Source organism: Trachemys scripta, chromosome 1 (assembly GCF_013100865.1).
Source record: "Trachemys scripta elegans isolate TJP31775 chromosome 1, CAS_Tse_1.0, whole genome shotgun sequence".
NCBI classification, from domain to species: Eukaryota; Metazoa; Chordata; order Testudines; family Emydidae; genus Trachemys; species Trachemys scripta.
Genome location: NC_048298.1, coordinates 324,353,820 through 324,369,484, shown reverse-complemented (window position 1 = coordinate 324,369,484; position 15,665 = coordinate 324,353,820). Strand labels below are relative to the sequence as shown.

Sequence of the window (15,665 nt, the reverse complement as noted above, 5' to 3'; positions counted from 1 at the left end):
ACTATGGTAATATAGAAACAAACACGCCATCCCTAATAATGCATCGGGTGCTCTTTTTTTGGTCTGTAGAGCTGGCTCAAAGGTTGTCCTCCACAGCACCAATTTGAGGCATGTCTGGCTCTTCCTGTTAGAAAAAGCCACTTCAGCTATTTCTTAACTAATCCTGCGAGATTGTAAATGTTTCACTTTCACAGGATCACCTGTCCAGTTAGGGAGTAATATGACCAACACTCGTGTTAGAATTTGCTTAGTGATGTCTTCTGATATCTGCAGGCTCTCAGGAAGAATAGATCTAAAGCTGAAAGGCAGCTCGTAAGTGTTCAGTACGTGAGATTCTGAGTTTTAAAAAATACTACTTGTTTGGACATAAAGCGTCGCTGGAATTGGAGAAACTATACTTCCCACGTAAGTCTGCCTGAGCATCTCTACTGAAGTTGCCTGGGTTCTAGACCAGCGGTTCTCAAACTGTAGGTCAGGACTCCATTTTAATGGGGTCGCCAGGGCTAGTGTTAGACTTGCTGGGGTCTGGGGTCAAAGCCCGAGCCCCATCGCCCAGGGCTGAAGCCCAAGATTTTCAGTCCTGGGTGGCTGGGCTCAGGTTACAGGCCCCCCGGCCAGGGCTGAAGCCCGTGGGCTTCAGCTTTGTCTGGCTTGCCCACCCGGGGTGGTGGAGCTCAGGCTTTAGCCCCCCTTGCTTGGTTAGGCTTGGGCTTCTGTTCCCCCTCCTGGGGTCACGTAGTAATTTTTGTTATCAGAAAGGGGTCACGATGCAATGAAGTTTGAGAACCCCTGTTCTAGACCATCTGACTGTTTTGTACTGTATTTTGCTGCTTTTAATTTTTGACATGCCCAGCAAACTAGTCGATTCATCCCTCTTGCACTATGCGTTTCAGCTCAAAGTGAGGGAGGGGATTAGACAGATCTAAGGAAATAATCCTTCATCTTCTCTGCTTTGTGTGTTACTGTCACCGTGAGATTTGTCATGGTTAATGCTGTGAAAAGTCACAGAACGATGGCACAAGCCAGGAAAATCTTGGCAGAAACCCTGAAACAGCAAGGGTGGCCCTATCCCCAGCCTTACTAGCCACTGCACTGGAACCCTTGGCAGCACAGTAGGGCAAATCCCCAGTTATAAAGGGGTTCAAACCATTCAAAGGGGAAGAGATTTTTAGTCAAACTTTCTAAGATTTATAACAAACTTAACAAATACTTGAGAGAAGAGCTCCATGAAAGGTTAAAACACTACGGTACATTGAGAGCTCCCACTCTCATTGAGTCTGCTAGCAAAAAACAAAACACTCTCTCCCCCCCCCCCCCCCACCACACATGGCTTCATCTTCCTCTTGTACCTAAGGTTATAAAGCACAGAGCTTTCAAAATCCTCCTCTCAGGCTGCTTTTATAAGAGCATAATTATGTTCTTCCCTCTCTTTCCCTACCCTTTTCAAGCCACCTTTAATTCTGTGTTCATCTCTTTGCCAAAGTGCATAATTCACTGTCTTTCTTCTTGTCTCTGGGTTTGCTGGAAGTGGGATAGGTAGGGTCATGGCCCCTCTTCCTCGCTACCTTTCTCTGCCGCTCATAGGGTGGTTTGTGAGCCAAGGAGGAAGTTGTTTCAGGAGGCTGCAAGTTTTACAAATGTGCCCGTTTCAAAGCGGCTGTAAGTTGTGGAAGTTCTTGTAGCCTTTGCTCCACTGCACCCACACTTTGTGCACCCACTTATAGGTTGGCCACACTTGGTCTCCTTGTTTACTCTGTAATACTCTTCCATTGGCTTCCTGTGGAACATTTGAAAGTGCCTATCGTGTTTTCCTTATTACAGGTACAAGCTCATAATAAGTCATCCACATTTATGGAGAGCTCCTCCTTGAAATTGAGCCCTACTTAAAAAGGGGATGGTAGGCTGTAATCTCTACTCTATCAATTCCAGTTTATCTTAATGGATGTAGAACATTGATTAGCTTCAGTGCTATTATAAATTTGCAAACATCCCTTCATTTACATGCTTTGTGTTAGCATTCATCATGTCCCTGGCCCCAAGTTTCTCTGTCAGAAAATCATTGTGCCCGACATTGAGTTTTGAGTGAGTGGTGTAGATCAATCAATACCAAAGCAATGCAGAATAGAAACTTAGTACTGGTTTACAATATATTATAAGTAAGGCTAAGATTTTGTTATGGTAATTTTTAGTAAATCATAGGTCATGGGCAATAAACAAAAATTCACAGGAGCCCATGACCTGTCTGACTTTTACTAAAATAACCTGACAAAATGAGGAGTGGAGGGTCGGCACCCACCACTGCTGCCGCTCACAGCGGCTGGGAGCTGCCCATAGAGGCTCGGAACTCCAGGATTCGTGGCTGGGAGTTGCTGGAGTCCCGCCCAGCTCGGAGCTCTGGCATCTCCCTGCCATTGCTCGGCGCACTGGGGTCCTCCTGCCAGCATGGCTGGGAGCTCTGGGGGCCACTTGCTGCCCACAATGACTGGGAGCTCAGGGGACCACCTGTGGCATCTTGGACCTGCATGGGCCCCTGCTGTGGCTCAGCTCTGGCGGCTTGGAGCTCCGGGCAGGCACCTGGCAGGCTCCCTACCGCCTGCGGGGGCTGGGAGCTGTGTGTGTGGGGGGGGGGCCCACTACAGCCCAGAGTTCCAGTGCTGGCAGCTGCAGAGTTCCTGTAGCTGACAGCTCCAGCTCCCCCCCCCGCCTCCCTGCTGGATTCTGTAGCCTTAATTATAAGTATGGTCAGTAGAAGCGCCTAGAACTAAGGTAGCCCAACTCTTCCCCTTATAAGACTTTTCAGTTGCTTGGACTTATAAGGTTTGGGATGAAATTTTCCATGTCGGATGCTTCCCCAGGGTGAATTTTTCTTTTTTCAATTTCAGTCAAAACCGTTCAGCCATTTCCAAGAATGAGGCTATGGAAATACATGTTTTGTCCATGTTAAATTCTAGTGGCTTTTTGAACGGCTCTAGCCCCTGTGCTTTGGAGCAAGAACTTGAAATGTGTGTCAGGGAAGTGCCTCTTGTTGTCCCCCCTCTTTCCCCCAAATCTGCCCCAATTTGCAAGCCTTTGAAAAATCTCAGTTCATACTTGCTCACCATAAGCTTCTTAGATTTCACTAGCTATAATTAGGCCCTACCAAATTCACAGTCCATTTTCATAAATGTCATGGTTAGTATTTTAAAAAAATCTTGAATTTCACAATTGCACATATTTAAATCTAAAATTTCAGAATTGTAACAAAGCATGAATATTTATTGAAAAATTGCAAAATACAAACATATAAAGCCCTTAAGTCAGCATTTCTCAAACTGTAGTCCTACCCAAAAGGGGGTTGCAAAGCTTGCGTCTGTGTGTTTGTGGGGGGAGGGGGAGTTATAGTATTGCCACCATTATTTCAGTGCTGACTTCAAAACTAGGTAGCTGGAGCACAGTGGCTGCTGAGCTCTGAAGGCAGCACTGCTACCAGGAGCAGTGCAGGATTCAGAGCTGAATTCCTAGCCATTTCCACCAGCTGCTGCTCTCCAGCCACCCAGCTCTGAAGGCAGCACGGAAGTAAGAGTGGCAATACTGTGACCCCTTTTCAATAGGCTTGAGTCCCCCAGTCCGAGAAACACTGTGTACTTGTATCTATGTTTACCCTACAGTATAAAAGAGTATAGTATAAGGTAAAAGTATAAAAAAGACCACATTCACAGTCGGTCCATGATGTGTTTTTCACAGCTGTAAATTTGGTAGGGCCATAGCTATAATCTCCAAAGATTCTGTCCAGCCAACACTTGCAGCTGGTAATGCTGCCCAAAGTACACACATGCTATCCCCACTGAACATATTCCAGCCAAGGGTTACAGGGGTGAAGATGAACTTTCCCTATGATTAGTGGTCTGGGCTGGGGTGGGGCTGGGCACCAGCTAAGAGCATGGAACCTGTCTCCTGTGCTCTCAATAACACCCCCCCTCCCTTTTTGGCAAGGAGTAGAACAGATGGGATAAAGAGCCCAGGGAGATGGTACTCTGAAAAATCAGATCCTAGGCCTCTCGTAATGGGCACCCTAAATTAGTGGACAATTTTGATCTTAATATCTGTGCTTCCACTCCTCTCTGAGGATAACAAAGTGAAGGTTATGGGGTGATTTGATAAGTCTATAACAGGCGTTCTCTCAAACTGGGGGTTGCAATGCCTCAGGGGCTTGCGAGGTTATTACATGAGGGTCACCAGTTGTTAGCCTCCACCCCAAACTCTGCTTTGCCTCCAGTATTTATAATAGTGTTCAAAATTAAAAACACCTTTTTATATATTTAAGGGGGATCGCACTCAGAGGCTTGCTATATGGAAGGGGTTACCAACACAAAAGTTAGAGAACCACTGGTCTATAATTACCATAGTGAGCAAAAAAAAATTGATAATGGGTTGTTCAATCCAGCAGACAAATGTAGAACAAGATTAAATGGCTGGAAGTTGAAGCTAGAGAAATTCTGGACTTGCAGATTTTTAACAGTGAGGGTAATTAACCATTAGAACAATTTACAAAGGGTCATGGTGGATTCTCCATCTCTGCCACTTTCAAGAGTGGATGTTTTTCTAAGATGCTTTAGTTCAAACAGGAATTAATTCAGGGAAGTCCTGTGGCCTGTGTTATACAGGAGGTCAGTTTAGAGCACTACTATAGCCCCTTCTAGTCTTATTTATGATTCTGTAAAATGGGGATACTACCCGTTATAAGGTCATTGGCCCTTTAAGGGATGATAGGTCCAGCCCCACTTGAGAGAGACTTAGCTCACATCCTCAAGTGGAGAAAATAAGCAAAGTCACACGACCCGCAAGTCATTTTATGGCTTATTCATAGCTGCTTCTTGTGCCTTCATAAATACTAGTTTTAAGCGCCAGGAGAGAGCATGTTGAAGGAATTGCAAGAGATGAAGATAAACTGCTGGAGAACTGTGCTTCACATGCTCTAGTTTGCATGTGTATTTGTTATTCCATGTGGCTCTTGCCAGCGCAGCCTGTGCAAATTTAATGGCGTCTGAAACACATGTTTAGGGCAGTACAGGGCCCCCAGAAGCTGTTGCATCATCTTGATGAATAGATGCAACATGCGAATTTGTGTCCTTGCAACCTGTCCCCATGATCACAATGTGGTATGGTGCTTTGCTCTTGTATGTCAGGGTACCCGGGTACCAGTCATCCACTGTAGAGAAACCCTTAGGACAGGGCTACCTAAAATCTTCCCTGAAGGACCTTCGTGGCAGCTAGATACAAGTCCAGAATGCAGCAGGCACCACCAGCTCTCACCCCCATAAAATCAGTCTCTAGCACGCTCTAATTTAGAACCCAGTAGGACCCAGACTGACAATACATATCCCAGCATGCATTGCTCCACAGCTATCGGAGCGGGGGCGTTAGCTGACAGACTACACGTCCCAGCATGCACTTCCCTAGCCACCCGCGGCGCAGCCTGGGACTACAGGTCCCGGGATGCAGCTCCGGTAGCGCGGTGCATACTGGGATGTGTAGGCCTCAGGACGAGCCTAGACGAAGCCCCGCCCCTTCCCCGGAAGTAGTTCCGTAACCAGGGGTCACAGGCAGGGGCTGTTTCCGGGGGGACCAGGCATTATGTAGGCTGCGGAGTGGTCGGCTGTTTCGCGAAGCTTCTGCGGCTGTAGGGCTCCGTGGCTGCCGCCATGTTCGGCTGTTTGGTGGCGGGTAGGCTGGTGAGCGGTTCCCCGGGGCTTGGCAGGGCGGCGCTTCCGGAGGGGCGGGGCCTTGGCGGGCTGGGAGGAGCCTCTGGAGAGACTAGGGTGGGGGAGGGGCTCATGGAGAGGGGCCTCTGGGAGGCGGCTGGAGAGGCTGTGCGGGTGGCCTCGTACCGTTCTGGGGCAGCCTGGCCTGGAGGGCGCCTGAGGGAGGAGGCTCCAGCCGCTGGGGGTGGGGTTCAGGGGAGCGATGTCCGGAGGGTCCTGTGGGTGGGAGTGTTTCTGGGAAAGGACGGGAGTGGGGGGCTCAGGCTATGGAGTAAGGGGTGTCTCTGGGGGAGGATCCTGAGGAGTGGTGGTGGTGGTGGGGGGGGGGGGGCGGGGGGTGGGGGGGGGGGGGGGGTTGGGGGGGGAGGATCCTGAGGAGTGTGGGGGGCTAAGTTTAGGGGGGGGGGTGTCTCTTGGGGTGTGGGCTATGCCGGGTGATAGCATTGGTTGTGAGGAAGTTTGGGAAGGGCCATACTGTGGAGGGCAGGTTCCCAGCTGGGGTGGCTCTGATTTTTATTTCCCATTGTTGCTTTTTGGGAGCAGCTCCCGTATAAATGAAATGTGTCACTGTGTCTTCCTCCCTCTCCAGATGTTCAAGTTCTGTGCAGACCCCATCCCAGTGTGCCTTCCTTCCACTCGTACAGGGTGGCACCCAAATTTTATTGGCTAAGGGGTGGGTAATGTCACCTTGCCAGTAGATTGCCCCAAGTTGCAGCAGTCTGCAGCCATGTTTGGTAATATCGATTTTTGGGCATATGGGAGGCGATAGATAGGGCCAAGCATTTTGTGTTGTGGCTTGCTCCGAGTAGGAGCTACCTATATCAAGATGTATGCAGTGATGTGTCATGTACATGGACTCGGTAATAAAGACAAGGGTGGCTCTGTGCCCTGACCTTCAGCCATCCTTGAACTAAGTGTATAAAGTCATGTCTTATTTCTTAGAGGTTTCCGTGATTAGGATTCTGCTAGCCATGTGGTTGACAGCCACTACTTTATAGACTTGGGGACTTCTTCTGCACCATATTTTACCACTATTCACATTGGGGGCTAAGGTACTCTGATACTCCAGCCCTAGGTGTGATATAAAGCCTCTGTAGCTAAAACAAGGACTGTGAATCCTTGTTAGCAGCCTATTGCACAGTTCCCATGCGGTTGTGTTTGCCACTCTGTTTATAAACTAAAACTGGCATGTGCCTCACTTCCTCTTCTTTCAAACACTAGATGAATTTCTGAAAAGAGGGCTCACAGGTTCCAGAATTAAGATTTCTAAACTAAAACTTGGTTTTATATTCTAGGTGCAAGCAGTGGCACAACAGGTGGCCCAGGATAAGTTTGTATTTGACTTGCCTGACTATGAAAACATCAACCATGTGGTGGTCTTTATGCTGGGAACTATCCCATTTCCAGAGGGCATGGGAGGATCTGTCTACTTCTGCTTTCCTGACCAGAGTGGGATGGCAGTATGGCAACTCCTGGGATTTGTCACCAATGAGAAGCCAAGTGCCATCTTCAAAATTTCTGGTTTAAAATCTGGTAAGAGCAGTGAAATATAGCAGTTAAACAGCAAAGCAGTTAGACAATGAAGTGGATGTTTAGTCTCTAATGAATAAATGTAATAAGATCTTGGAACATATTGTGTTGTTTTTTTTTATTTGTATTATGTAGCACCTACCCTGTTTCCCCGAAAATAAGACATCCTCCGAAAATAAGGCCTACTTACAGTTTTGCCTCTCGTTGTAATATAAGGCATCCCCCCGATAATAAGGCATCCACCGATAATAAGGCATCCACCGATAATAAGGCATTTTTCATTTCTGAAAAATAAGACATCCCCTGAAAATAAGACCTAGCGCATCTTTGGGAGCAAAAATTAATATAAGACACTGTCTTATTTTCGGGGAAACAGGGTAGGAACCCTGTTACTACTTCATACAATGCACAGTCAACTTGTGGAACTTGTTGCTGGGGGATGTTGTGAAGGCCAAAATTATAACTGGGTTCAACAAAAGAATTAAATAAATTCATGGGGGATAGGTCCATCACTAGCTGTTAGCCAAGATGGTCAAGGATGTAGCCCCATGCTCCAAGTGTCCCTAACCATCTGATTGCCAGACTGGACTAGTCAACGGGGGATGGATCATTCGATAATTACCCTGTTCTTTCTCTTTGAAGGATCTGACACTGTCCACTGTTGGAAGACAGGATAATGGGCTAGATGGACCATTGGTCTGAACCAATATGCCCATTTTTACGTTCTTATTCATAAACCAGGATCCCATTGTGTGACATGCTATACGCTGCAATGCTACTTGAAAAGCCAAATATATGTCTTTTCAAGTGGCTCTTAGTAGACCTAGCACTTATATTCTAAACAAAGCGACGAAGAGTCCTGTGGCACCTTATAGACTAACAGACTTCAGATGCACGTAGTGGAAATTTCCAGAGGTAGATATAAATATGCAGGCAAGAATCAGTCTATATTTTAAACAGTTCATCAAAACTGGCAGTTGTAGTATCTGATTGTAAATGAATGCTTGTGGCAGTGTGTTTTTCACCCTTCAGAGTTTGCAGGCAGTTTTCACATGGAAACTTTGAAAACTAGAAGCATAGAAAATTAACATGGCACACTTTAAATGGATTAAAAACTAGCTACTTGATAGATTTCAAAATGTAAATGGGGAATCATTGAGCAGGTGTGTTTCAAAAGGGCTCCCACAAGGCCAAGAAGCAATCCTTATACTATTTGTGAGAAAACCAAAATTGTCACTGATAAAGTTTACAGATGATCCAAAAATTAGGTGAGTGGTAAATAATGAAGAGGACAGGCAGCTGATACAGAGAGCTCTAGAGCGCTTAGTAAGATGAGTTTAAGCAAACTGTTTTAATCCAGCTAAATGCAAATGTATTAATCGAGGAGCAAAGCATGTACCTCATACTTAAAGGATAGGGGACTCTATCCTGGGGAGCAAACACTCTGAAAAAGATTTGGGGGTGGAGGTGGTTAATCAGCTTAACACAAGCTCCCAGCGTGATTCTGTGGCCAAATGGACTAATGTGATACCGGGATGCATGAATGGAAATCTTGAGTAGGAGTAAAGAGGTTATTGTACCTCTATATTTGGCACTGGTTTGACTGCTGCTAGAATACTGTGTCCAATTCTGCAGTCCACAATTCAAGAAGAATTTTGCTAAATTAGAGAAGGTTCAGAGAAGAGCCACCAGAATGATTAAAGGATTAGAAAACCTGCCTTGTAGTGAGAGACTCAAGAAGCTCAATCTATTTAGCTTGATGAAGAGAAGTTTAAGGGGTGACTTGATTACAGTCTAGAAGTACCTGCATGGGGAACAAATATTTGGTAATGGGCTCTTCAGTCTAGCAGAGAAAGGTAAATGTGATCCAATGGCTGGAGATTGAAGCTAGATAAATTCAGACTGGAAATAAGGTGTAAATTTGTAACATTGAGGGTAACTAATCATTGGAAAAACATATACTTGTACGCTTTGAGGCAAGAGGGGGACCATCATGATTATGTAGTCTGACCTCTTGCACATTGCAGGCCACAGAACCTTGCCCACCTGCTCCTGTAATAGACCTGTGACCTCTGGCTGAGTTACTGAAGTCCTCAAATCATTATTTAAAAGCTTCAAGTTACAGAGAATCTACCATTTACACTAGTTTAAACCTGCAAGTGACCCGTGCCCTATGCTGCAGAGGAAGGTGAAAACCTCCCCAGGGTCTCTGCCAATATGATCTGGATGAAAATTTCTTCCCAACCCCAAATATGGCAATCAGTTAGACCCTAAGCATGTGGGCAAGACCCAGCAGTCTGATGCTAGATCTGTTCTGTGTGTATTTAGTAATATCTGCTCACTTTATTGAGTAAAATATGTTTTTACTACTCTTAGTGTTGCAGAGCCAACTTAAATCTGATAGAGTAAATTGGAGTCTTAGTTTTCTTGAATATCATCAGTTAAATTGTTAACTAAGTTTCAGTTGCAGAATCTTTATTGTTGAAGTCAGTCAGAAAAACAAACCTTGACTGTGGGCTCTACGGCTGAGTTTGCAAGGCTTGCGGTTATACTGTTCCTTCTTGTAAACTGGGTAAGATACCTGTTGTAGTTGAGATAAATGCTACCCCACAAGTCCATACTTAGAGTAGAACCACACTTTACTTTGACTCTACTTCCTCTCCCTCCACCCTATCCCCAAGAATCCCAACACATCAATCCCCAAAATGATAACTTGTGCTCAGTGCCATAAAGATACAAAATTAATGACATCATCTACGGTATAAAATGCAGAGGGATAAATCCTACTAAGAGGGCTAGGAGAACCCTTCATCTAATCTCACAATTTCCAACTTAACCAGTTGGAGGATGGTCACCTGACCAGTTACAAGTAACACAATTCAGCTTGTATTTATACAGCAGCTTTACTATCACAACTGAGTTAGTGCACCTGCAGTTACCAGTCTGCCTATCTGGGTTTCTATTGGTGCATATTGGGAAAATCTGGACAGCTGTCCTACATTGCCTCAACAGGAGATAAGGAGCTCAGGGAGGTACCCAGAGAGCAGAGCCAGTTGCAGGAAGACTGGTTATGCACTTTGAAATGTCCTACTATACATGGAGCTGAGAGGAAAGATGACTGGCCAAACTGGCACATTTGGGAGTCTTGTCCATGCTGTAGAAAACCTAAACACATGCTGAACTGGATACAGGAAGGCAATCATGTGCCAGCCTAGCTCTCTGACAGAGGCAAAATCCAGTAACAAGGCAACTAAACATTTTTAACCACATGTTGTGCAAATGCACCTTGTGTTTAGAGCTAACTATGCCAGTAACTGGTTATAAAGTCTGTTCAGTTGTGACTTGGACTGGGTTTTTACTTGCCTTTTACATGGGTAGCAAAAAAAAAAAAAAAAAATTACTCCAGTGCATGGGAGTGCTAAAACTTAAATGTATTGAAGGCCAAGCAGTACAGCTGTGAGGGATCAAATTCAAAATCTCCTACCTACCGCATGTTAAGATCACATTTAAGCATAAAGTCAGGGAATCTAGATGTTAGCTTTCACAATGTAACTAACTTGTCCAAGTTGCACATAATTATGATGACTAGTTGGATTATTAAATGCATACATTAATATAGTGTGTGCAATTGTTTTACTATTATGGGAACTTCACTAATGCATTTTTGACTCTTTGTGTATACACTAAAATTACATTGACAAAGATTTCTCTTTAGTTTCCAAGGAGAAACATGCACAGGCAGTTTTGCTCTGAATATTTTCCTTCCAATTAAGCTTTAAAGTTCACACCTCACTGAGGCGAGGGCAGGATGACATTTTTGTAAAGGTGGGTCAAAGGGGTAACAGCACATCAGAGAGAGTAATGGGGACAGCAATAGGAAGAGAGGAAATTAGTACTCGATCCTGCAGTCCCAACTGTAGTTACAGTTCCCATTTAAACCAATGGGAGTCTTGTCTGAGTAAAAGATTGCAGGAATAGACCTCTAATTTGAACCTCTTGGATGATGCAGCTGTGTTTCAATGAGACACTTACAATCTTTCTCTGGCAGACAGGTCCAGCAGCAGCCCTCTCAGGCCGTGCAGAGAAACTACATTTTAATGTCTGCTTAAAATCTTAGATGTTTACTGAATATGCTCCAAATTACATTATTTTTTCCATTGTTTAATGTTCTAATTTCTAAACTTCCCAGAAAATCTACTATCATTGAGACTACTCTAAATTAGTTGCATGACAATTTGAGAATCTTTGTACAGCAGTTTGTATTATTGATGAGTAAGAAGTCTTGTGGGAAGTATCTGTTTTTGCACTTCAGTAATTCAAGCAGGTGAAAGAATTTTTCTGTTTATTTTATTTTATTTTTTTTTTTTAAAGAATCACTTTGAAACCAATCATGACAGGAAAAGCACTTCAGAAAGGTATAAGAGTGTGATGTTAGACTTGGAAGTCCTGACAGAACCTTTAACTGCTCTCTTGCTACAAAGTGATTGTGAAGTCTAGACCACAAGCCACAATATCAAAATAAGTTATTGGTAGATTTAATTACAGAAATTATCCTACTTTGTCAATTAGAAGGACTTAAAGAAAAAAAGAGAAGACCTTAGTTATATAGATGTAATCGCTCTTAATAAACCTAGACTTCCTACATTTTTACCCTCTTTTGTTCCTTTTTTTTTTTTTGAGGTTTAGTTGACGTGAATGCTGACGATCATCGTAATAATGATAAAATCTAAATCTTTTTCTCTTCAGTTTGGCCGGAAACAAGGCAACCATATCTAGCTTCAAATCAGAAGTCCCTCAATAGAGAAATTATCTATCTTCTGTAGGCCTAAGTGGCTCTAGCAATGTCTTGAAAAACATGAACGCAGTGACCATGGTAACAAGTCACCGGCCTTTCCGAGATTGCTGTGATCAATTTTTGTCCCCATGTTACCAAAAGACACTAATCGGGGAATATTTCTGGTTTCTCCCTACAGGATTTTCAGGTAACCTGAGTAGATCAGAATTTTTAATAGGGAATCCAAAGGTCTCTGTTTAATGATACATTTGTATTTTTTCCTTTTGATCCCTCTATCAAACCTACAGATAGGTTCTTAGTCCTTTTCAATAACATGAAGGGGAATGTTTCATATTAAATGCAGTCCATTTGCAGTACTAAATGTTTATATGTCCACTTAACCAATGGATATGGGAGTGAGCTTCTGGCAGCTGTTTAGTCTGGAGCAGGGGGTAGTTGAGCTGAAAGAGTAGACTTCTTCTCTGGATCTCAGAAGTAAAGCGGGGTCATCCACTGTTCCAGGTCCCTTTCCTGCAGCCTAATAAAGGTGGTGAAAGATCGAACATGCTGCTCTGACCACTGCTGATGTAACACATGCATTGGATCTCAAAAGTTAGAGAAAATGGTGGTATACTCTGAACAAAGTAAAAACAATGTCATCTTAGGGATGCTTTGTATTTTATCAGCTCAGTTCATATAGAAGTTTTGGTTGCTACCAACACTGTAAACTCCTCCAGGGATTTGACAGTCAATCTGTTGCTCGTTTTGGATCCTGCATCTTCACCAGTAATAAGGATTCTGCAGTGGGGAGTGATTTAAGTGCCAGACTAGAAACTTCCTCACATTGCCAAAGCTTTATTGCCTCTGCAACACAAACAGGAGTAAAAAGAAAATAAATGTACATTTATGGGAAAAGTGAACAGATAGGATAGAAATACACAGGGAGCTGATCTTTTTAGTAAGAGTAAATTTTACTCTTTCTAATCAAAGCTACTGTTTATAAGTGGTTTTTAGTAACAAAGGCTCTGGGGTACCAGTTTGTTCTGTTACAATAAGCACCCAGTAGAGTTAAGTGCCCCTAGCGCTGAATTAGGTACTTAAATATCCTTGCCATGCCTAATTGAACTGATGCTGGGTCTTCTCACTTAAATCTTCAGAAGATGTCCTGCTTTCAAGTTCATTGCAGCATTTGACTTTTTCAGCTTGATACTGTGATCTCCTTTTAGGATTTGCTTATTCTCCAGTAGCAAAAGTGGGATCAGATCAATTTTGACTACGCTCCTAACTGAGTTTAGAATCTTTGAAATCATTCTTGTGGATACTGTACTGGGTTCCAATGATATATCATCATCTAGAACTTCTTGGCACAGAAATGCTGAGGTCTGAATGCTTCCTTTCCTGTTAGGCATGGGTCCAGAGGACAGGAACTTGTCTAGCAAGCCTTCAAGATTGTCTTTGCTATGCTGTTTTGGTGGCCTTTTTTTATCAGGTAGGAATGCCATAAGGAAAAGGTGCAGACCAAAAGCAGCAAACTTAAATGAGAACAAAATGGCACTGATGGAAGATGCTACCTCTCACAGCAGTTGTAGCCAGCCACCAGATCTTTAGAGCAGGAGCAGCTGTGGTAACACCATAGCAAGTGCAACTGCTTGCAGCTGTCTGCTCACTTTGTGTGCCAGCTTCCAAATCTTCCTTTAAACAGTGACTAACTTAAACAAATTACATTTGACTCTCACCAGGAAAGAGAGTGTAAAGATGATGCTTCCCTCATGAAGTGGGGAAGTTTGCTTTTATTTATTTTTTGCTGTGCTTAAAGTGCTAGGCACTTTGCTGTGAAAGAGGAAAAACATGCTCTTGACACCAAAGAGCTACAGTCTGATTGTAGACCTGAGATGACAAGTGCGGGTAATATTTAGAGGTATAGGTCACCATTTTGCTCCCTCTAACTTTGTGCTATCCGGTGGTGTAATGGTTTACATCAATCTTTAGTCTCCCCCTCTCAAAACTTGTGGTGTAAAGCCATGTCTGCATTTGATTAATGGAAATGGCTAGAGAATAAACACACACTTTGTTTTACCCAAACTAATTTCAAAGCCTGAAAGCACTCTGAAATGGCTGAGTACTGTGGCTAAAAGTTGGATAAAGGGAGAAAAGTGGGAGATCAGTATGAAGAGCCTATCCCTGCTTGCTCTTTTCCTGAAATGCTGAGATCTTTTGCAGCATTGGTGCAGAGGGTAAAATTGTGAATCAAGCATATTTAGTAGTCTGTATCTTGAGAAATATTTTGAAATACTGCATGTTCCTTGAAATTTATGATTTATATGTTGTGACTAGAAGAGCTAGGTACTCCAAACACATGGATTATTTTATAGGGATTGTGATGGTAGAATATAATCCACATGCAGAAGAGGATAACTTCATTTTATCCCCACAAGTGGACAAATCTTGAGTATCTGTTCTGTGCTGTGTTCAACACTAACAATGTGTGCATGCTGGAGCATTGCACGGAGGAGCCAGCAATCCAAAGAGGGTCTGGACTTGCATATGAAGTGGGAGGCTGGATATGCTTTTGGTTTCAAGTACACTGATGTCCTCTGATTATTTAGAAATATACTATGCTCAAAAGTTGTTGGATTGTTTTATACAGATGAAAAGCTGATTTGTTCAAAGGAAAGGGAATTGTAAATTTAACATCCTGATCATAAAGATATGGAGAATTCTACCAACTTGATTGCTATCAGCATTTTCAATCGGAGAAAACTGGATAGAGTTGGAATTTGAATATGATCTTCAGTTAGTCTGGTTTCCAATGGCTTTATTTTCTACTCTTGTAGAGCCTAATTATATAAAGCAAAGGGCTGTGATGTCTCTCTGCAGCATAGGCTGACTTTAAGTAAATATGCTACACAAAGCACTTCTAAGTAGTGGGTTAAAGCACCATGTCTGATTGTTACTTGCCTTGTGCTAAATTTATGTATTGAAGGACCAGTATGTGCTTTTCTCATGGGAGACTTCATATTACAGATTTTAATATTCAGTCATGGAGTCAGATTAAGGAAGCTGTCTGACATCTGAAGGTGTGCGTGTATGTGCCACACAGATGTCAGTTGAGGAGGTGATACTTGAGACAACTAGGGAAGAGGAGGGCAACAGCATGTGGGCGGGTTAAACCACCAGTAGATAGTGAGAGGGCTCTGGCAGCTGCCTTTTTTGGTGCTTAGACACTTGTGGTATGTTTGGATTGGGTTAAACTAAGAAGATCTCTTGTGAATCGGACCATCTCTTATTGAGCTCAGTAGCTATTATTTGGCAAAACAAATCTAGATTTAGTATACAGTAGAGGTGGCAGATAATGTAACTGCTAGACTTACTTCATTGCACACTGTAGTGCTACATGGAAAATTAACAGACTCTTAATTGAGTTTCTACATAAGCCATGCTCTCCCCTGCTTTTTCAAAAGTGGGTGTTAATGAAGAGTTTTGGATGTGCTTTCCTAAGGAAGGACAGGGTACAGTTTCCTATATACTAATGATTTAGGCTAGGGGTCGACAACTTCTGGCACGTGGCTCGCCAGAGTAAGAACCCTAGCCTAAATCATTAGTATATAGGAAACTGTACC

General features: G+C 43.4%; 1 protein-coding gene across 3 annotated transcripts in view; it reads left to right on the top strand.

Moving 5' to 3' along the window:
* Positions 1–5,566: 5,566 nt before the first annotated feature.
* The window catches only part of HIKESHI (heat shock protein nuclear import factor hikeshi), a 24,179-nt gene continuing 14,080 nt past the window's right edge, over positions 5,567–15,665 (top strand). The window contains exons 1-2 of one of the 3 annotated variants that reach the window (XM_034759006.1): positions 5,567–5,703; positions 7,037–7,274. In XM_034759006.1, the coding sequence (XP_034614897.1) occupies positions 7,124–7,274 (151 nt within the window). In that variant the 5' untranslated portion in view covers positions 5,567–5,703; positions 7,037–7,123. Of the gene's footprint in view, positions 5,712–5,843; positions 5,926–7,036; positions 7,275–15,665 lie in introns of those variants that run through there. The other 2 variants (XM_034759005.1, XM_034759007.1) reach the window with 2 other exon arrangements.